This window comes from Mugil cephalus, chromosome 20 (assembly GCF_022458985.1).
Source record: "Mugil cephalus isolate CIBA_MC_2020 chromosome 20, CIBA_Mcephalus_1.1, whole genome shotgun sequence".
NCBI lineage: Eukaryota > Metazoa > Chordata > Actinopteri > Mugiliformes > Mugilidae > Mugil > Mugil cephalus.
Genome location: NC_061789.1, coordinates 2,810,689 through 2,831,807, shown reverse-complemented (window position 1 = coordinate 2,831,807; position 21,119 = coordinate 2,810,689). Strand labels below are relative to the sequence as shown.

Here is a 21,119-nt window from a genome sequence, read left to right as displayed (position 1 = left end):
ACATAGGTAGGTACTTAGATACGTAGGTAGGTAGGTAGATACATAGGTAGATAGGTAGGAAGGTAGGTAGGTAGATACGTAGGTAGGTAGATATGTAGGAGGTAGGTAGGTAGATACATAGGAAGGTAGGTAGACACGTAGATAGGTACATAGGACGGTAGGTAGGTAGATACGTAGGTAGGTAGATGAATAGGAGGTAGGTAGGTAGATATGTAGGCAGGTAGGTAGATACGTAGGTAGGCAGGTAGATACGTAGGAAGGTAGGTATATACGTAGGTAGGCAGATGCGTAGGTAGGTAGGAGGTAGGTAGGTAGATACGTAGGTAGGTAGGTAGGTAGACACGTAGGTAGGTACGTAGGACGGTAGGTAGGTAGGTAGGTAGGAGGTAGGTAGATAGGTAGGTAGATACGTAGGTAGGTACGTAGGACGGTAGGTAGGTGGACCGGGAAATTCTAAAGCCTACAACAAAAACATGCAAAATATTACGACGTATGAGTAGCTATTCCATTTTAAATGTAAGTGGAGTTGTCGTGTGAAGCGAGTCACCTTGTAGGACGGCACAAAGAGAAAATAGCGGTAGCAGGGTTAGCTACGATCCATACCTCCTTCCATCGGACCTGACAGATCGTCCAGTCTGTCTTAGTTCGGTCGTCAACTCACAGGTGCTGGTCTAGAAGAATATAAAAGTCTGGATGCTGATCAGTTCTTTTTAGCTGGTTGATGTTACCGAATGCTAATGGATGGATGACCTGTCGCTCTGCTAAAACTGTCCCAGAAATGTCCCTGATATTAGTAAGAATGGGGAAAAAAATGTTCCGTGCAGACTGTAACTATTACGGTAGACGGCTGCGCTGATACTGACATTACAGACAGAACAGATTAAATATGTGAATAAATATGTCAAAATAAATGAAACCGTACTTGTTCCTCCAGGCGTTTGCTCTCTGATATAAGACTGCGAGTGAGTGATGTTGGTTGTTGTGACTACTGAGGTAGTTTACCATCACCAGGGTGTGATTGTGTGAGCGAATGAATAATGCATACAATCGTAAGCACTGTGCATCTGGAAAAGTGCAGTATAAAAAACCAATGCATTACATAAAGTAGGTAGGGGGGTCCCTACTTAATCTCTCTATCTGTTTGCAGGAAAAACGTTGAAGACCTCTGTTCTACCAGATCATGTTTGCAGCCCTAGGTTTTCGTGACCAGTTGCATGCAGATACAAGAGGCATTAATAAATCACAAGTTCGCATTTCACAACATGCATTTGTGTAAATAAGTAGCTCTGTACACTGGCTTTAGAGAAGGACGCGAGCGGCGCCGAGGGCCACAGTCCGCCCGTACCCGCAGGAAACGTCGCCTTCTGCCTCCGTTTTCTAAAATGCTCTTAGGGGTCCTTGAGTGTGCGGATCCGCTGCGTCTCCCGGCCGTGACCGAGGCCTGGGAAGCTGGCGGCGCCGGTTCAAAAACAATGAAGGTGTTATGACTGTTCATACTAAGCTTATTATGAGTGTCTCAGTCCGGAACAAAGGAGGGAGACACGTCCAGCCACAGCAGGGCCCTAAGCTGATTCCTCAGCCTCAGTCTAGACACACAACATGCCGACAGACAGACCTGCGGGCGTACACGGACAAACCGGCGTCCGGTTAAATGTATATACCATGACAGTTATACACTTTGTCCACTTTATTTAATACTCTCTCTCTCTCTCACACACACACACATTTAACTTCCCTAGCAGCGTTCTGCTTCGATTATGCAACGTTTTCGCTCTCCAGATCGCGGCGTCTGAACATCTGGTCACCCCATGATCACCATTGTATTCATTTCACTAAAGGATGTCAGTATGACCATCGCTTAGGTGTTGTTTATGTTCTTTAAATCCGAAAGGGAACATAACAAAATGTCTTCTTCGTCAAGCTCATAACAAAATGTACAAGTCAAAAGTGTACGTACAGGTCACAGACGAAGCCACAGCTGGATGGTGCAACGGGGTCTGAAATATAGGACGACTCCAGACATGTTCCTGAGAAGCGGTAATATACGTTAACTAGCAGCTTGAAAGAACAGTACATGTGTATCGGGGTAGAAGTTACTATGTGGGAGTGGTGGAAGATGACCAAGATGGAGGCACGTTCTCAATGTTGGTGTCCATATGGATTATGGCTTCATTTATGCTTCTGCATGGGATTTATTACGTTGGTACGAGTGACTCGGCCGAATCAATTGCTCTGATCAAAGAGTCCAACTGTACACCAATCAGGCATAACATTATGACCACCTGCCAACTAATATTGTGTAGGTCTCCATTGTGCCTCCACAACAGTTGCGACTCATCAGAGAATGGACATGGGCTTTCTGAGGGTGTCTCCTGTCGGTGGTCATAATGTTGTGGCTGATTGGTGTATTACATGACGTCTACTGTGTGTTTTTCATACATTTATTGGCTGATGAGTTGGAAAACGTTATCCTGAGGTTCATAAGGTTCAGGTGATTTAACCTCCTGAGACCCTGCGTCCTCATATGTGGACTTTCATTTTTCATTTAGACCTGTTATCCTCATACGTGGACGCTTTAGTCTGCCATCTAGTGGTTACACGATAGTGGGCTGATTCATTCTTCAGAAAAACGCTAGACAAACTTGGACGAGGTGCAAAACCTCATAAGTTTCTACGGTTGAAACTTGTTTATGCTTTTACTAGTTTCATGTGACGCGCAAATTTAACAAATTCTGTCAACAGTAACAGGCTACAATGTCGCTATTTAGCATGTACTCGTTTGAGGATGTTGGAATTTCATTGTTTGCAATTCTGCCCAAGGTATTAAAATAATAAGTTTTATGTATTGTTACAAATTGGTGACTTTTTTGTGATATACAGCAAAATAGTCCCTGTGTCCATATATGAGGACATTCTTAGATTGCAAAATCTTTGGTTGATTAGAAGTATATTAATGTATATATTAATTTCCCCCCACAAATTTTAATTTTTAAAAAAAGTACACATTAACGTGAATCCAACATATTTTAGTAAAGGGATAAGGGATAACTTAACACTGAATGCAAAATGATGATAATAATGTATATGTATAAACTACGGTGGGTTTGAGGACCTCTGCCTTGGAGAAATTAAAACTCTCACCAAACTAAAGCTCGGGTCTTAAGAGGTTAAATATTAAGTTCTGAAGTATCTAAACAGCAGCTTTAGTATTTTAAATCAGGGTTCCTACACATCTGAAATTTCAAAGTTTCATACTTTTTATGGATTTCATTTATAGCACATGAGTAAATAGTTGTGTATCATATATAAATAATAAATTATGGATTTAATTATTTGTTTTGATTATTCTGAACATGTATGCGGTTATGTCACCAAATAATTTCTAGAGCATTATAACTATTTTTTATTTTATTTATTTATTTTTTTGTACCTGAATTAAAAAAAAGTCTTGTGCTCACTGGCCATCTTAAACATCAAATAAGTATTCAAATAATTTAGTTACTTGTTAAAAAGTAAGTCAAACACAAAAAAAACCCATAAATGAATAAATAATAAATTAAATAAATTATGAAGAATTCACTCGCTTTGCTTGGTCACGTCTTGGAAACATGAATATTTTTCCAGTCCTGGAAATTTATAAAATCAAATTCCATCCATGTGTAGGAACCTGTTAAATGAACTCAAATAAACTCTACACTGTTCTAGGACCGTGGATATTTGCTCCAGTGCGCCCTCTAGTGTCTAGGAAATGTTCCTAAACGTTAAACCTCATCATGTCAGGTGAGTTAATAAAAAAAAAAAAAAGATCAAGAGAAAAGCTGAAGTAGTTTACCATGCTTTTATCAAAGAACAGATACGGATCTCCAGAACAAAAAAAAAAACAAAAAAAAACAACACAAGTTCAACAGTGCCTTAGATTATTTCTACAAGTACACAGGACGTACTGTTTATAAAAATATCCGTCTCTGAATGCATAGGTTAAGTCACACGGCTTTTTCTAGAACGATAAGTGACCCCACGAATACAACGTTAGTCGTCTCCTTTCCCACAGAAACAAAGAAGATCCTGTTGTTAATAAAAATAAAATAAAAATGTTGCAAACATGCGGCTTCTCCTTCACAAAACTCGTCCCGCTTCCTCCTGCTGCCTCTGACGCGTGGCACAGCTTCACCGTTTAAAGCATTTCTTCCTATTTTAAGGTGGGACCGTAAACTAATAATCACTCTGGGTCTCTTCTCTCCGCTCACATTGCACTTAGCTCCCCCGTCCCCCTCGTCATTGAGTCTCTTTGACACAAACACAACAGGCCTGGCTGGTTTAAAAGTACGTTACAAATGAATAAAAACAGCTCGTAAAACATACAAACACGCTAAGAGCTTCAGGTCTGAACAGTAAACAGTTACAACTCTGATTGACTGAAGGACACGAGTCCAACGGGTTAAAACAAACCAGCGCCGAGAGTCAAAGAAAAAAAAAAGCAGCATCTAACGCAACACGTCTCCTCACTTCACCGTAGTGTTAGTTCACATCCTGTCAGTCTCCGTTTGACAAATTAGTTTTTAAATTAAAAATGAAATTATACACTAGACCAGACTGGCCTCCACATCCTCACATACTGATTTGCTGTCGTCTCCACCTGTTAAATATAAGCATCATATAACCATTTCATCTGAAGTGAAAGTGCCACAAAAAGAAACTAAATCAAAGATTAGAAGAAGTTAGGATGTAGATGAGTTTTGGGGGAAGCACTTAATCGGAAACATAATCACGTCCTTTAGGGCGGATAAACGTTAACGAGGCTGCACTTAATATCTTTACGGTTTCTTTGCTGACTAGATTAGTTTTTGGTTTGGATTCTAACCGAACTGAACGACGGCGACAGAAAATACACAACTTCATGAAAAAATACTGGATGGACGTAATAACCGACAGATGGTTGACTCTGAAAACTGGGTTCAATCAAGTCTGGATTAGATTTTACTGAAGTCTAGAGCTCATTGAGGTCAATTAAGTTCAATTAAGCTTCGACTTTAATGAAAATTTATTCTGCATTAATGAAGTCTAGTGTTTACTGAGTCGACAATTGATTATCAATAAACTGTAGATTTCAGTTAAGTCTGGACTTTATATTGAAGTCTTAAGTGTAGAGACTATTTTTAGGTCTAGGCTCAATAAACCCTAAACTTCAATAAAGTCTAGACTTAAATAGAGTTTTATCAGTAAGTCTAGAGGTTTTCAATTACGTTATTCTCTGAAATATTGAGTCCTGGCTTCGTTGAAGTCTAAACAGACTTCAACCTTGGTCCGTTTTCTACATTTTGACATTTTTAAGGCTGAAGTTTCACCAACAAATGCCTGTGCTTCCTGTGTGTGTTCGCCCAATCACTGAAAGGCTCCTCTTGTGCTGGATAGATTTCTATCCCTGAAATAAGAAAAGAAAGTTCCAGCAATGGAACAGAAAAATACAGAATAAATAAAAAAAAGAAATCGCCTCAACTCCACCTCAGATGGGTTCCTAGCTCCAGACCTAAAGTCTCGCTTTACTAATCCAGAAACTCTAAAAATGACACATGAAAACTTCACAGTTGACAGTTTCAGGTTCGACCCTAAGGATTAACACACCCTGCAAAGCTCTGCGTCACCTTCCCCCCCGACACCTCTACTCTGCGATATAAAGCTTCTAACTGGTCATTCCTTCGCCTCATAATACGACTGAGTGATTTCAATATTTAGGGGAAACGGCTGCTCCGAGCACTCGGACGTGTCCGTCCTCGTGGGGATTATAGATTAAAGCATGTGTGTGTGTGTTCAGACAATAAAAGTACTATTAGTCCAAAGATACCGAAAGCTCCACCTCAGAAGAATTAGGCCAATAAAGGATTCCCTCTGCAGGAAAGACACTAAGGTTTATTCCTATATGTGTGTGTGTGTGTGTGTGTGTGAGTCCACCGTTCCGTGGCTTTGTGATGATCATATCAGTAAGTTATGTAAATCCTTCCTGTCGTCCTCTCAGACCGTCGTCCCGCTGTGACTGTCCCGCTGGTCCGCGGTCAGTATAGAAATGTGTCCATATAAGGCTATTGCAGAATCCCGTTCAAGTCCAGCCCATAAGGAAGACGAACCAATGCCACCCCCCCTCCCCTCCACCCACACACACACACACACACACACACACAAACCCCCTCTTCTCCGCTCTGTTGTCCCACTGGAGCCTTGGCACAAAGTCCGGTGGGTGGAGAGGTGGAGATAAAGGGCGAGGAGAGAGGGGCCCAGGACGAGAACACCATGCATCAGTAGTCACTTAGAACTGGTTGGATACACTAAAGCGTCAGGAGGGCCAGAGGAGGACAACAGCTACAGTTAAAAAACAAAAAAACAAATCCCAGTTAGGAAATTGGCAAAACACCAAAGCCGAACAAAGCTGTCACAAGGAGCCTGGGAAGGCAACTAGTTATGGTTGCTTGAGTGTAGCTACAGAAGCCCATCGTAAAGCGGGGTGGGGGTGAGGGGGGGCCTCAGGCCTTTTTTTTTGTAGCTCTAGTAGGTGAGACGGGAGGCCTTCATGTTGTAGCAGGGTCTGTCTGTTAGGCCACCGGCCCCAGAGAACAGGGACAGGCCTTCGGCTTTCTCCAACACCACCTCCAGCTCCTGGAAGTCCTGCAGCCGAGCCACGTCTTTGTCCTGGAAACGGGACAGATGATTAATTAATAGACTATATACACGGGGTCTCTGCAGGTTCCAACAAGTCAACTTTAAGATTTTTTTAAAAACCATAATGAATACAATTTAAGACCCATTTCACATCCATACCAGTAAAAAGGAGCAAAATATATGAATTTATTCACAGTTCTTTCACATTGGGATACGATAAGATTAACCTAACTTAAAAAACAAACTCAGCATTAACTGCTTAGCTGCTCCTCAGTCACGGCGCTGCTAGCAAGCGCAGCTTTAAATGTATAACTAGCGTTAGTGTATTGCAACAGCTTATAATGTTGAGGATAATATTCAGCTCAGTCTGTGCAGTTAGCCTGTTAGCTTGTTAGTAACTTACTGTTTAGTTAGCCTGTTAGCTCGTTAGTAACTTACTGTGCAGTCAGCCTGTTAGCTTGTTTGTAACTTACTGAGCATTTAGCCTGTTAGCTCGTTAGTTACTTACTGAGCAGTTAGCCTGTTAGCTTGTAAGTAGCTTACTGTGCAGTCAGCCTGTTAGCTCGTTAGTTACTTACTGAGCAGTTAGCCTGTTAGCTTGTTTGTAACTAACTGTGCATTTAGCCTGTTAGCTCGTTAGTAACTTACTGAGCAGTTAGCTCGTTAGAAACTTACTGAACAGTTAGCCTGTTAGCTTTTTAGTAACTTACTGAGCAGTTAGCCTGTTAGCTTGTTAGTAACTTACTTGTTAGTAAGTGTTGTATTAGCACAACTTGGCTAAAGAAAACTCAAGTGATGCTGTGGGGTTCCCTCAACCTTTCTCCGCTGCTACGCTCCACTCATGCAGCATGCTAGCTACTAGCTAGCTGGTTGTGTTCGGTAATTTTTGACTAGACTGCACCACATGTACTTTAGTTCTGTTTTGTAGTTACGTCCTCAAAAATAGGGTGGATTTACATATAGTGTTTTAATGTTTAATAAAGAATTTTCATCAGAATTTTTATCAGAAAGGAAGTCGGTGGTATCGAACACCACTAATAAATGACACGCACCAGTGAATACTACGGACGTCAGTTACAGTGTTTATTCCTGCAGAGGCATAAATGAGCCTCACGTTGTTTGCTAGTGGACATGAGATGCTCTAGTTCCCAGTGAAGCAAACACAACATAAACATAGTGCTAGTGTGTGGACTGAGCTAGTTCTGCTTCTTTTTAAAAAGAAAACACTGTCAACGAAGCCACCGCTCCATCTGAGTTCACACTTAATCAACTGTGGCTTCAGTTGTGCGTCTCAGCCACAAAAAAAAAATCTTTATGATCAAACTATCCTCAAAATACAGTGCGAGCAGGAAGCAGGGAAGGTTTCACAGAGAAATTAAATTGACTCAACCTAATTAGGGAGTCAGAGACCGTGTTACTTTCACATATGAGTCAGATGAAGCTTTCTAACTCACGCTGCTTTCTAATTTCCTAATAAAACGGTGGAATGGGTGAACAGACATTTATCTGTGAATGACTTTTAATATAACTCCTAATTCCTGGAGTCTGGGGAAAACATGCCTCGACATTATGAGTGACACACTTCTGCATCGTACCTTTCTCAGCATGGTGTTCGGCAGCTTGCGGATCTTCTCCACGTGCTCGGCGCTGATGTCCAACTCCCGGCAACAGACCCTCAGGAGGGAGCGGTAGGTGAGCTCCTGGCGGTCCAGCTCCACCTCGATGAAGTCGTTCTCCCGCGCGTTGGGGTTCTGGATGCGCACCTTCAACACCAACTCTGGAAAAGAGAGCGAGGCCTCGATTAATGACAACGATTAAGAGGAGTCACGGATTTGTTTTGCGTGAGACTTGATGAGCTGTTTAAGATATTTGTGTCTCTGCCTCGGAGGAGACACTTTCTGGTTTGACCGCCTGGATTCCCACCACGTATATTGTCACACCTGAGCTCCTATGAGTCACGTACCTGAAACTATGTGACTATGACTAAAGGAGAGCACACTAGATCCCCTGCGCACACATTAAGCACCAGAATGGTTTGCTCTTTCTTGACTCTGTTAACGCTGACGCACACATGCCTTTAACCGCTGCCACTAACTTAATATGGTCTGTATTAGTTGCCTGGCAACCTGTAGGAAGTAGCGGCTCCAAACCAGGAAGTGGGGAAAACTCTTTATGAAAATTATAAATGAGCTATAGATAATATATTCCTAGAGTTTCCGCCTAATTCCAGTCACTTCCTGTTTTATTTTTAGTTTTTTCACATGGTTCAAAGTAAACTCACCTTGCACGTTGACAGGGAAGGTGCTGGTGAAGAAGAAAGGCTGGAAGGCCGGCATGGGCCCGCCAGCCTGGCTGTAGTTCAGCTGCTGCGGGATGGACTGCTGCCTGCTCACGGCCGGGTTGGAGCTGGCCACCGGGGCTTGAACCTGGCTGCCGCCGTTGCTGGCCAGGCCGGGGCCCGGCGAGGCCAGCGGGGGCGAGCACACGGCGCCGTTGTGAGCTGCCGTGTGCGCGTAGTCGGCGTGGTTGACGAGGTGAGGCTCAACGGACAGGTCCATGGGCACCGTGCAGTTAACGACGGCGTGATTGTGAGAGGGGGCCGTGCCGGGCGAGACACCATTCTGCTCAGACACAGGGATGAATTCGCCTACAGGGGCGTGAGTGTGATTGACGGCCGGGTTCGGGGGAGGAGAGGCGCCGTCGGAGGAGGAGGAGAGGCTCTGTGATTTCTGAGGCTCGTGCGTCGGGGAAAGTGATGGTGAGTCGCTCTGAGTGTCTTCAGCGTGGTCCCCAGAACCGTTTTGTGTAAGGTGCTGGTTCAGGATCAGCTCCGACTTGTTGTCCAGCTTGGAATATATGAAGGGCGGGTTGGACAGGTAGTTGGGGATGATTGGCAACTCAGGCTCCTTGACTTCAGGCACTTCCTCCACCTCAACTGTGGCAACAACGCACATGGAGAAACAAGATAAATTACGTCAGATTTACCAAGAACAATCCAAACTACCACTGCACGTGTTGATCTGGGACACATGGGACACACATGCAACATGTGACGAGGGGAATTTACCTCCGAGGAGTCGTTTGATCTCTGGTTTGGACGTGAGCTGCGAGGCCAGCTCATCCTTAGCCGTGAGGATTTCTTTGTCGGCGCCGCAACTGAGTAAGTAGGACACTATGTGCTTGTGGTTCCTCTTGCAAGCCCAGTGCAGGCATGTCCTGATGCCATCAATGGGAAAAGAACACGGGTTAATGAACCAAATAAAAATAATTGCTGTTGAAGTTACTGGAGGTCAGTGTGATGCCAAAGATTTACATGTCACCAAACAGGCTGCACAGACTGAACCAGGAAGCTGGATTCAACTTGATTATGAAACTTAATGCACTTTCAATTTACTCCACATTTATAGGTCATATTTGTTGCCGTGTTACTTTAAATATTCCCACGTGAAAAGAAAAAAAACAACACGCCAACATGGATTAAAAGCAGCATGGCTGGCTGATTAACTGACAGGCTCCACTAATAGGATCAGACTGAGCATTTAATCCCTGAACCATAGCACTTGACTGCAGCTAACTTCTAAACGTGTTAATATTATTAGAAATAACACATACCACCCATTGATTTCGTTCTGCGAGTTCACATTAACTCCACTCTCCACCAGCGTCCGCACTTCGTCGATATCCCCGATGGCAGACGCCTCTCTCAGCCGCTCCTGTAACTCTTTATCCAGCGAAGTCGTGGACATTTTGGTAGCGACAACTATCAACGATATAAGTTGTCAGTGTTAATTAGCTAACAGGTACTCCGCGAGTGGCACCCAGGTCCATTTGGAAAAGGAAAACCCAAAACAAAACAGGCTGCTAACATTAGCTACCCGGCTAACCTTACCTACTGGCTAGCCTGACGAGGTGCTAGCTCGTGGCGGCTAACTGCTTCGGCTAACTTGCTGGTATTTTGTTTGAGTTCACACGGCGAGTTGTGTCCTCGCCATGTACTTCTGTTGCTGGTGGCACTGTCCGCTGCCGGTACACTCATTCAGCCAGACAGAAGTGTCAGGGCTCGGTCAGTGTGCTGCCAAAAACACCACCGCCTCATCGGGAGGGGAGGGGGCATCTTTAGATGTGACAACAGTGAGCTCGAATGTTTAGTTCCCACCACCTGAATACTCCCAGATTAACCACAGGCAGCACCGCGTATGCATTAGTCATTCTTATATAATTGTTGGTGTTTTATTTTTAATACTAATGTCATTAAACGTGCACGAACTTACATTAGTAAAGTACTAACATTAACTTTGCTTTAATGTTATACTGCATTACCCCAATATGGCCTCTAGGGGGCAGGAAAAACGCACACATGAAATGAATCCTAATGTCAGACATAAGTATAAAATAATAAATAAAAATATATGTTATTCTAGTCGAAGAATATATAAGAAACTTTGTGTATTCATTGTGAACATGCTATAATGTATATGAAAGACTTTAGCGGTCCAGATAGATCTCGGCATCAAACAGATTTCATTTTAAAACGGCCCTCAATTTAAAAAATATAAGTGTTATAATAATACAAAAAATTATGACTAGTAATTTACCATTGTATTAGTCAATGATTTAGCGTTAATCCACAAATGATGATTACTACTTCACAATAAAAGCGACTAAGAAATAGGAAGTCACTTTCTAAATATTACGTTTCCCACACACGACCACTTAGGAAACATTACAGTAATATATTCTAATAAGAAATATATTCCCACTATTTATTTTTATTTATTTTTTATTTTTTTTAACCGTTCGGTATCACGGTGCCGTCAAGGCAACCAAAAAACCGTTAATTTGCTAACAAAACAAAAATAGATACAATGAGTGCTTCTTCTCAGAATAGAAAATTTATTTGAGTGTTTGTAATCTTGATAAAGATATTCGAACAGTATCGTCACATTAATAGTTAAAGGCCACGCCAAACTCCTCCGTGGACGTGTTAAATTACTGTCGAACTACATCTTCCGGCTCAGAGGCCGTTGAGCTGCTCCTTGTGGGCGCTGTTGCCACGGCGTCTGCCATTTTGGGAAGAAGCACTTTGCGCATTAGATGGTGTAAACTGGCTCTTCGGGATACACAGATACTGTAGTAGTTTTAATCGGGGCTACACCCTTGTAGGCAAAATGCTCTCCGCCGCCCAGTTACTCGACGAGTTAATGGGCCGAGACAGAAACTTGGCCCCGGACGAGAAGCGATGCAACGTACGATGGGACGACGAGAGCGTAAGTTAGCATCATAGCTAACGTTAGCCTAGCTAGCTTGATTAGCCAACGTGTTAGCTGTATTTGATGTCTTAAATCGAAGCATACTGGGGCAAAGCAGTTGGCTAAAGTAAGCCACGGTCGCTAGCTTAAATACAGTCTATCACTTAATTACATGGGCGTGGAATTGGAGTGCCGTCCGGACACGCGTGGTAGTGGTATTAGCATACGAGCTTGCTAGTGCTAACCCCCGCATTTACTCTGATCTGCTAGTGCATGCGGCAATTTGAACAATTGATTTGTGTATCTAACTGGCAACTTTCTTTTGTAAATAAGAACAGTTAGACATATACTGGGATATTTGTACGAGTTGTCAGTTTGTTCCCAAGTAACGTTAACCATTTTACTTTGTTTATCCAGGTCTGTCGATATTACCTGTGTGGCTTCTGCCCTGCAGAACTGTTCACCAACACCCGCTCAGACCTAGGTAAGCTGAGAACATGGAAGATGCTTGACTAAGGAAATGACAAATCCATATTTTGTGTGTATAATTATATGTTCTGCTCACATTTCAGGACCTTGTGAGAAAATCCATGATGAGAATCTACGGAAAACGTAAGTCCTGGTTGTGAGTTTAAAAAAAAACATTTCTCGTGTGCTGTTATTTGCACTTGATTAACTTTTCTGTCCTTTCTGTGTGCAGGTATGAGAAAAGCTCCCGGTTCATGAAAGAGGGCTACGAGCGAGACTTCCTGCGCTACCTGCAGTCGCTCCTGGCAGAAGTGGAACGGCGGATTCGCAGAGGACATGCCCGGCTCGCTCTTTCCCAGGCTCAGCAGAACGCCGGGGTTTGTGCTTCAAATTTGGGACAATGCAGTATTTTTTTATTGGGTCTCTAGATCTTCTTGGGCCCCAGTTCAGACCTCGCATTAACACCTTTCCTGGGCAATGCATTTGAGCGATCACTACCAAAGCAATGAGGTCAGATTTGACCTCATTGCTTTGGTTTTTTATTGCACACAGTTAGTTCTGGAACACTGAAATAAAAGGTGGAACCACATGAACTTATAGCTGACTACAGGTTGAATGTTAATGCCAGGTCTAATCCTACAGTGTACATTGTGTATTTATTGATGGTGTTGATTGTGTCTGAGATACGGTGTTTTAATTACAGCAGGGTCCTGGTCCATCTGGAAAGAACGAGGAGAAGGTCCAGGTTCTAACAGAGAAGATTGAAGACCTGGTTGTACAGGTCAGCAATAAACACATTATGATTATCTGTTGCGTCCCTTTGCAGGGATTTATCACAGCTGAAAGTGGCGTCGTTAAAAGAAAACTCTTGCACCTCGTTGTCGGTGTAATTTTTCACAACACGACCTTTTGGCTTTGTCCTCAGATTGAGGAGTTGGGGTCTGAGGGTCGGGTGGAGGAGGCCCAGGGAATGATGAAGCTGGTGGAGCAGCTGAAAGAGGAAAGGGAGCTGCTCAGCTCCACACCCTCGGTGAGTTAACAAACCCGGCCTAAGAGAACTGCTCATGTTACGCTATCTTTTGACAAATGCATCGGTAATCATATTACAACCTAATTTAGATTAAAGTGGCTTTGACGTGGACTTTAAAATATAATTTGTGCAAATTGTTTCTTCAGACCATTGAGAGTTTTGCAGCCCAGGAGAAGCAGATGGAGGTGTGTGAGGTGTGTGGGGCTTTCCTCATCGTGGGCGACGCACAGTCCCGAGTGGACGACCATTTGATGGGCAAGCAGCACATGGGCTACGCCAAGATCAAATCCACTGTAGAGGAGCTGAAGGTGAGCGGATCACACCGTACACACAGGTGTTATGGGTAATAAACGAAACACACACATTAAATAATGTTTCCTCGTTCTCAGGAGAAACTGCGCCGTCGCTCCGAAGACCCTCAAGGCGAAAACCCGGCTCTGAAACGGGACAAAGAAGACCGGGAGCGTGAGAGGGAGGAGAGGGAGAAGAAGCGCAAAGAGGAGGAAGAGAAGGAGAAGGAGCGCGAGAAGGAGAGGGAACGGGAGAGAGAGCGGGAGCGCGAGAGGGAACGAGACAGAGAGCGAGACAGAGAAAGAGAAAGAGACCGAGACAGAGAGCGGGAGCGAGAGCGAGAACGGGAGAGGGACAGGGACAGGGACAGGGACAGGAGGGGACGGAGGAGCCACTCCAACAGCCGCCACTCCAGCCGAGCGTCGGACCGGAAACGGAGCCGATCGCGAGACCGGCGGAGGTCCAGGAGCAGAGACAAGGAGCGGGAGAGGGAACGCAAACGCAGCAGGTACGACGGGCGTCTCCTCACATGGGATCAGATGTTTAAACTTATATTAAAGCTTTAACATTTTATTAAGAAGAGAAAACGAGTCTCACGCTAACCGTTCTAATAGCCTCTCCCTTATTTAAATCTTCAGTAGTGATGAAACATACATTCACCTAGAAGCTAACAGCGCTGCATAAATGCTGCTCACGTCTTGCAGGAGTCGTGACAGGGAGAGGAGGCGCAGCCGCGACCGCTCGGACAGAAAACGTCGCTCACGCAGCCGCGACAGGAGGAGGTCCCGCAGCTCAGAGCGCAAATCTCACCGGCACCGCAGCCGGAGCCGCAGCCGGGACAGAGACAGAGAAAAGGACAGAGACAGAGAGCGGTCATCAAAAGACAAAGGTGAGGACGAAACATACGGTGGAACAGATTAACTGGAGAAAAATGTGCTCTTCATCTCTAACTGGTGACATTATTAGTCTAAATTCGATATATATAAACATTAGACAGTTGTTAAAGTTCCATCATATACAATAATAATAGTAATGATAGAGGGAAGTAGCAGAGTCATAAGTCAGTTAGAGAAAACACAGACTTTGTTTATCCCACATGAAACAGACGTAGGACGGTCGTTTCTGAGTCACATGACGTCTCCAGGTAAAGCTGATCCCCTGTGAATGGAGCTTGATCGACAGACATAATAAACCTGATTAATGTTTGATCATGTACCGTCTCCTCAGACCGTAAGACGACAGAGGAGAGGAGCAGCTCCAAGAAAGACAAGCACTCTGACAGCGACGCGGCCTCCATCAAGGCTTCCTCCGAAGCGGAACCGATGCAGACGGAGGCGGCTGCCTCCTCCCCTCTGCTTAACGGCCAGCAAGAGCTCCTCCATTCTGAAGGTGACACTCAGTCCAATTAAAACTGATCTGATAGGACCTCAGATCAGGCTCAGGTAAGTGCGTCCTCCTCCTCGCTCTACCCTGGCTCTCAACCCCAGCCCTCCACCCTCTCACACTCCCCCCACCCCACCTCCCCCCTTACCCCTCCCTCCTCACCCCGTCCTCCCCCGTCCCCTCCCCCCTCCCCTCCCCTGTTTCTGTTCAGTTCAATGCCGATAATTTTTTTTGTCTTATGTACTCTATGCAAATATCTTTATCCTGTTTTTGAACAGTGCATCATAAGTATGCACTGAAGATGAAGGACTAGGCCCGATGAATGAGAAGAAGGTAGAAAACATTCACACAAAGCCAAGAGGGAAAGGCCAGTGTAGCCCTGAGCAAACGTGCCCGGAGGTACCCCTCGTTTTGTATCGGTTTTTGATCCTTTTCTAGATGTATATTTGTCTCTGTGGACAAAAAAAACGGCAGCAAGAAAAACAAACTAACTTAAACCCGCCACATTTTCCTGCCTGTATTTTTTTTTTTTTCCTTCTGTTTTTTTTTTTTAACGTTTATAGGAAAAATGTGATAACTGCTGTTTGTTGAGATATTACATTTCCATACAGGGAGGAAAACTCTGTGTGTGCGCGTTTGTACGGAGGTTACTCTGAACGCGCAGACTCACATTCAGCGCTGGCTAGAGGCGAATGTGACCAACAAAGCCGTTTATTTTTAATCATGCCTCAAATGCCATGGGTTTGTTGTGTAGCTGACTGTGCCTGATGATGCCATGCAGTGTGTGTGTGTGTGTGTGTTTGTCTTTTTTCTTTTTTTTTATTGGTTTGTTGCGGGGGGTATTCTAGCACTGGGGGTTGGTTGGCGGGCGGGTGGGTGGGTGGGGGTTAACGTAACTAACTAACCAGAGGGGTAGGGTGTATCGAATGAATTGCAGCTGACTTCCATACCTCACACAGCGTTGGTGTTGTGAGCGAGACCACATGAGAAAAGGGCAAATTAAAAATCATGGATACTCTCTGACTGTCAAACTGTGCAGGTACTCACCCCAGGTACTCCTTTCTCTACCCACATCCATTTCTGAATGCTGTTGCCTGTCAGAATCTGTACTTCTTCTGCAGAACATGAAAGCTTGATGGTGCATATATGTTCTTTTTTTTTTTTTTTGTCGTTCTTTTAAAACTGTCCTTTGGGAAAAAGAAAACACTCAGAGACACGTTAGGGCAACACACCTGCCTGCTTGATATACCTATGCCAACAGTGGAAATTGTCACCTTTTGTGCAGATTTCCCGTGTTGCTCACGTGCCGACAACTTAAAACGACGACGCTTGAAACATGTCACTTTCCCTTTGGCAAAGAGAATATCATGTTTGATTAAAACTTGAAGTAGCTCTCGAGGAGTTTCTTTAGGTTTCAAACGCAACACAAGTAGAAAGTGCTAAATATTCTGGCCAGAAGCAGGCAAGGCTTGAAACGTGTGTGTTGTGTTGGTAAAAAAGGATAGTTTTGTGCATTCTTAGCCGTGTCTCTTGTAACTCTGACTGTCCTGTTGGTTGTGGTGGGACCTTTGCTAACGTCGCATGTTTGTGGACGTTCTTGCTCCACAGGGGAAGCTGGGATTTCTGGCGGAGGAAGAAGCGGAAGAGCGCGCTCACCCTCACCCCCCCTGAACCTGACACGTCGCTGCTTAAAAACAAGGTGAACCACAAAACGTGTAGAGGCTTATTTAAAAAAATAAATAAAATAAAAAAAATAAAAATAAAAACATGAACGGAAGTTCACGTAGGAAAGAAAAAATCACTCAGATTTTTTTCTTGTCGGCCGAATGAATTGGAGGGTAGTTGTGGTTCATCTGATGGTTCATCTGGTTTCCTGGTGTCGACGTCGGCTCAGACGTCGCTTTAAATACCAAACCCAGAGGGAGAATTTTGGTTTATTTTAAAAAAAAAAAAAAAAGAATCTTTTACACATCCTCCGTGTTTCTTGGTATTTAGTGGAAATGAAATTAAAACAGTGCTTGTGGTTTGTATTGATTTGTCGGGTTCACACTTCCTGACCTCTTTATTTTTATTTTCTATTTCTCAAAGTTAAAAAAAAGTAAATGAATAAAAACCGTTAGTTGAAAGCGTATGTACAATGTTAGCGCCTTGGCAGGAGGTGTCCTCCGCTCTGAGCTCACTTCGGTCGCTCTGTCCAGAAACTGTAAAATATTCTTATTTTGATCAGAAACGTTTTGAAGACTGAAGTTTTTTTGTTTCATTTTTGCCCTGCTTTTAATGTTCATGTTGTCTTGATGAATAAAAAGCAAAAAACTTGTCGGTGTTTTTTTTTTCCTGTTGAGGCTGAGCGTCAAAGAACAAGACCTTGAAACCTTTTAAGGAGCATATTTATTTAACTTGAACCAGTTTAAGAATCATTAATTTTAAGAAGGTTCCTTGAATTAGCCACCTTTAGTTTAACTTCACATCCTGTCAAACATCTTCATGATGAAGGACTTTCTTACATTTATAAAAGACAAGAGGCGCAGTGCACAACGAGCAACTCAAGTTTATAACAGACAAACAACTCTTCACATACACTCTGAGGGCCAATTTAGAATCGTACACTTAACCCTAAATCAACTTTTTAGACAGAGGGTGGAGGCCCACGCAGGGAGAAGATGAAACTCAAGTCAAATCTATAAATAAATGTCTTAAATTTAGTTCTTTATGTACTGTCAAATAGAGGCATTTGAAATGGGGCTGAGATCGATACTTTTGTCACAGTTTCTCTTCTATTCGTCCAGTAAATCACAACTCAGAGTTCACGTGAGGAGGAGGAGCAGCAGCTTCTCCATCCCCACCTACCTGTAGTAAAAGGTGGATGTGGACGGTTTGATTCTCAAATCTTAGCGTCACAGCAGCATCACACAACTGGAACTGATGCTGTTACTGAAATGTGTCTGTGCTCAGAAGAAAAGACAATAACACAGGACGTAAACTCACTTCTTACACGGGAAATGAATGAGCCAACATTTCATTATATTTATTATTGCTTTGTTTACTTATTTTGATCAACTGACTTAGTTACTTAATTTTTATACTGTAATTATACTTTATATTGTAATAAGTTAAAAGGTTTATTTGCCTAAAATATTCGTCCTGTGTTTTATATTAATGATCAACTAAAGGCAAAATCAATGATCATGACATTTCCAGTATAAAGTATCCGTATCGGCGATACTAACCCTCTATTTACTTGATATCAGGTCGATATCCCCACCCATATCGTCCACCCCTTTCTGGACTATTAGAGCTGGAGAGAACATGCAAATATCAATAAATATAATCAATGAATCTCTGAAATGCATCAGGGCAGATATTTTGTAATGTTGGATCGGTCATATACAGTCACTAACTCATACATATTTAGGTTTTATTCAGGACCATAGTTGTTGTTGGCCTATATCATATAAAACATTGTTACTCACACTCTTAACACACATTCCCACTCGTGTGTTTGCTGTGGATGGATCGACCTTTTCAAAGCAGCTTCCTGTGGAGAAACTGGCTGCAGCTGCTTTTTATCTGAGGTTAATATCTGATCACAAGACGCCCAAGTATCAACAGTGTTTAAAATGTTCATATTTTATATACGACTGTGCAAAATCAGTGACCAACAAACCTCCAGCTAAAGATTAGACTGACTCACAAAAAAAAGGAACAACCTGTTTTTGTTGTCTTCCTTATTATCTACCATGAAGTGACTCTGTCCAAAGCTGCTTTCGTGGAAAAAGCTGGATTACGGATGTTTTCCTGAGACGACGCGTGGGATTTGATTCACTCCGGTTACTCCCAGAGAACCGGTTTGACGCAGCAGAGTTGTCGTTCTCAAGCGAATCACACACACCGGTTAGCCCCAGCCACGCCTGATTGTCCCAGTGAACCGGCCCCAGCTGTGACCTCGGCGTCGACAGTCTCGCTGTCTGAGCTTTTTGGCCCCGGATCCGCTTTTCTTGTCCCGGAACACCAAAGCAGCAGGTGTCTTTCAGACGGTTTGTTAGTTTCTAAAACTGGGCCTTTAATATGCAACAGTGCCCCGTGGATGGAAAGCTGCTCGTCTGAGGCAACAGCTTGGTTAAGAGCCGGATTCATGGCGCAGGTGGTCGTGATTAACTGAATTAGCTCCAAGTCATTTTTATTAGATGCAGCGCAGCTTTAAAGTGTTTGCACCAGAATTTTCTACGTTTCTGCATGAAAATGACTCGGAAACAGAAATGTTTGCTGATCTGATAGGACGATTAGGGTGCACCTCTACGATTAAAAGTTCATTTCAAGGCCAAATTAGAGTGTTTCCAATCAATATAACGAGACTGCTGTTGTTTAGTTCTTTTTTTTTTTGTTTAAGAGAAATCAGGAGTTTGTCTCAGTTTGATCTGAGCTCAGAAAAAGAGCTGGAAAAGGTTACAAAGCACCTCTAAAGAGTGGACAAGCCAGAAAACGACTGGGGCAGAGGAAGGATGAGACCAAAGTAGAAGAGTTTGGTTTAAAGGAGAAGCATCATCGTGTTTGGAGATGAACCATCAGAACCTCATCCCTCCATGAAACATGGGGGTGGTGCTAACGTCCTGGTTTGGGCCTGTTCTGCTGAAGCTGCTCATCATTGATGGACCGATGAGTTATGAATTCTACCAGCGAGTTCTACCAGAAAATGTCAGGACATGAGTCCATGAGCTGAATCTGAAGAGAAACTGAGCTGTGAAGCTTTGGAAACTGAGTAATGGGCTAAAATTCCTCCAAGCGACTGTAGATGATGGATCAGCAGTTACCGAAAACGTTTAGTTGATGTTGCTGCTGCACAAGAAGGTCGCAGCAGATACTGGAAACAAGAGTTTGCATACTTTTGCAACTCACATTTATGAAGAAATCATTAATTTTCCTGAATAAATTAATACACGAGTGTAATATTTGTCTTACTTTCAGGATTGTTCAAACAGAAATGTGCAAATATTTCTAAGCAGCACCACAAATTGAAACCCTGCAGCAGTAGTCTTTTTAGATTCCGGACAGCAGGGGGCAGCATGCTCCCATTTTCTGAGCGAAATGCTGCAGGATTCAGCCTCAGCAGTGCAGATTTCTCAAGACATGTTGTGCCCATTATTGCAGACACAGGAACAGAAAAGGAGCCTCGAGAATAGTAACTCTTCTCAAAGCGGTGTCACACTCAGGCACCGTTAACATCCCACTCTCTCTGCAGCAGATGATCTATCCGCGCATGCCATTAGCGGGGCGGTATTTCCCCAGGGTGAGAGGAGGGGGGGAAAAAAAACAAAAAAAACAGGGAAGCAACAACAAGGAGACAGTGAACTGAAAAGACAGGGGAAATGAAAAAGTGATAGAGCAGGAAACGAGCGGAGAGACGGAGGGGGAGCCGGCCTCGTGTGATGGCAAATAGACGAGATAATGGAGACAGATTGTCGTCTCCTTTCCAGAGTTTTTCTATTTTTTTTCTTTTGTTTTTTTGCGTGGAGTCGAACCCGAGTGAAGTTGGGGAGCAGGGCGTGGAGCGTGCCAGTTCATCGGAGCTGCCGGCCCGGCTGTCTGATTAATAATTCAAACGCCAACATGCGCTCACGGCTTATGTCAGCTGTCAGTCATGTTCTGGTGGGGGAGTATCATTTCCCCCTCAGGGCATCTGTCATTTGTGCAGAGCTAATGCCTCACACACACACACACACTCCTGCACAGCTGCGGCAGCAATAATACTTGATTAGTGATACCGGGCGTCCGAAATGATTTTATTTTTACATATGCCAGCAGGTTTTCCCTCTTGACTACCGGGGGCTGCAACTTTTTAACATGACACGTGAACCAGGCAGCCCCATAAATACTCCCCTAACCCACCCAGGACTTCACGCCTTCATTTGTGTCCAATCCACTGCTTCCCGTTAAATCTGGCTCTGGTGCTTCTCTGCTCTTTACGTCCTCACATGAATTTGTCGCCGAGTTAATGGCGGTGCAACCAACAGGGTTCATTACGGGGCATAAAACGTCAACGTACCGCAGTT

General features: G+C 43.7%; 2 protein-coding genes across 3 annotated transcripts; one reads left to right on the top strand and one right to left on the bottom strand.

Annotated features, from left to right (window-relative positions):
- Positions 1 to 3,824: 3,824 nt before the first annotated feature.
- Positions 3,825 to 10,758, bottom strand: ankrd40 (ankyrin repeat domain 40). Of its 2 annotated transcripts, XM_047572592.1 has the most exons (6): positions 10,541 to 10,758; positions 10,264 to 10,411; positions 9,719 to 9,867; positions 8,933 to 9,586; positions 8,247 to 8,428; positions 3,825 to 6,681 (listed from the first exon to the last, which is right to left on the bottom strand). In XM_047572592.1, the coding sequence occupies exons 2-6, from the start codon at positions 10,395 to 10,397 to the stop codon at positions 6,538 to 6,540; spliced, it is 1,263 nt and encodes a 420-aa protein (XP_047428548.1). In that variant the 5' UTR covers positions 10,398 to 10,411; positions 10,541 to 10,758; the 3' UTR covers positions 3,825 to 6,537. The 2 variants fall into 2 exon arrangements, with proteins under 2 accessions (XP_047428548.1, XP_047428547.1); XM_047572591.1 differs by having other exon boundaries at positions 10,264 to 10,758.
- A 920-nt stretch (positions 10,759 to 11,678) lies between these two features.
- luc7l3 (LUC7-like 3 pre-mRNA splicing factor) lies at positions 11,679 to 17,389 on the top strand. Its single transcript, XM_047572123.1, has 11 exons — positions 11,679 to 11,918; positions 12,318 to 12,384; positions 12,473 to 12,512; positions 12,601 to 12,745; positions 13,072 to 13,149; positions 13,294 to 13,398; positions 13,545 to 13,706; positions 13,788 to 14,197; positions 14,394 to 14,578; positions 14,917 to 15,131; positions 16,681 to 17,389. The coding sequence occupies exons 1-10, from the start codon at positions 11,820 to 11,822 to the stop codon at positions 15,096 to 15,098; spliced, it is 1,473 nt and encodes a 490-aa protein (XP_047428079.1). The 5' UTR covers positions 11,679 to 11,819; the 3' UTR covers positions 15,099 to 15,131; positions 16,681 to 17,389.
- Positions 17,390 to 21,119: the final 3,730 nt, after the last annotated feature.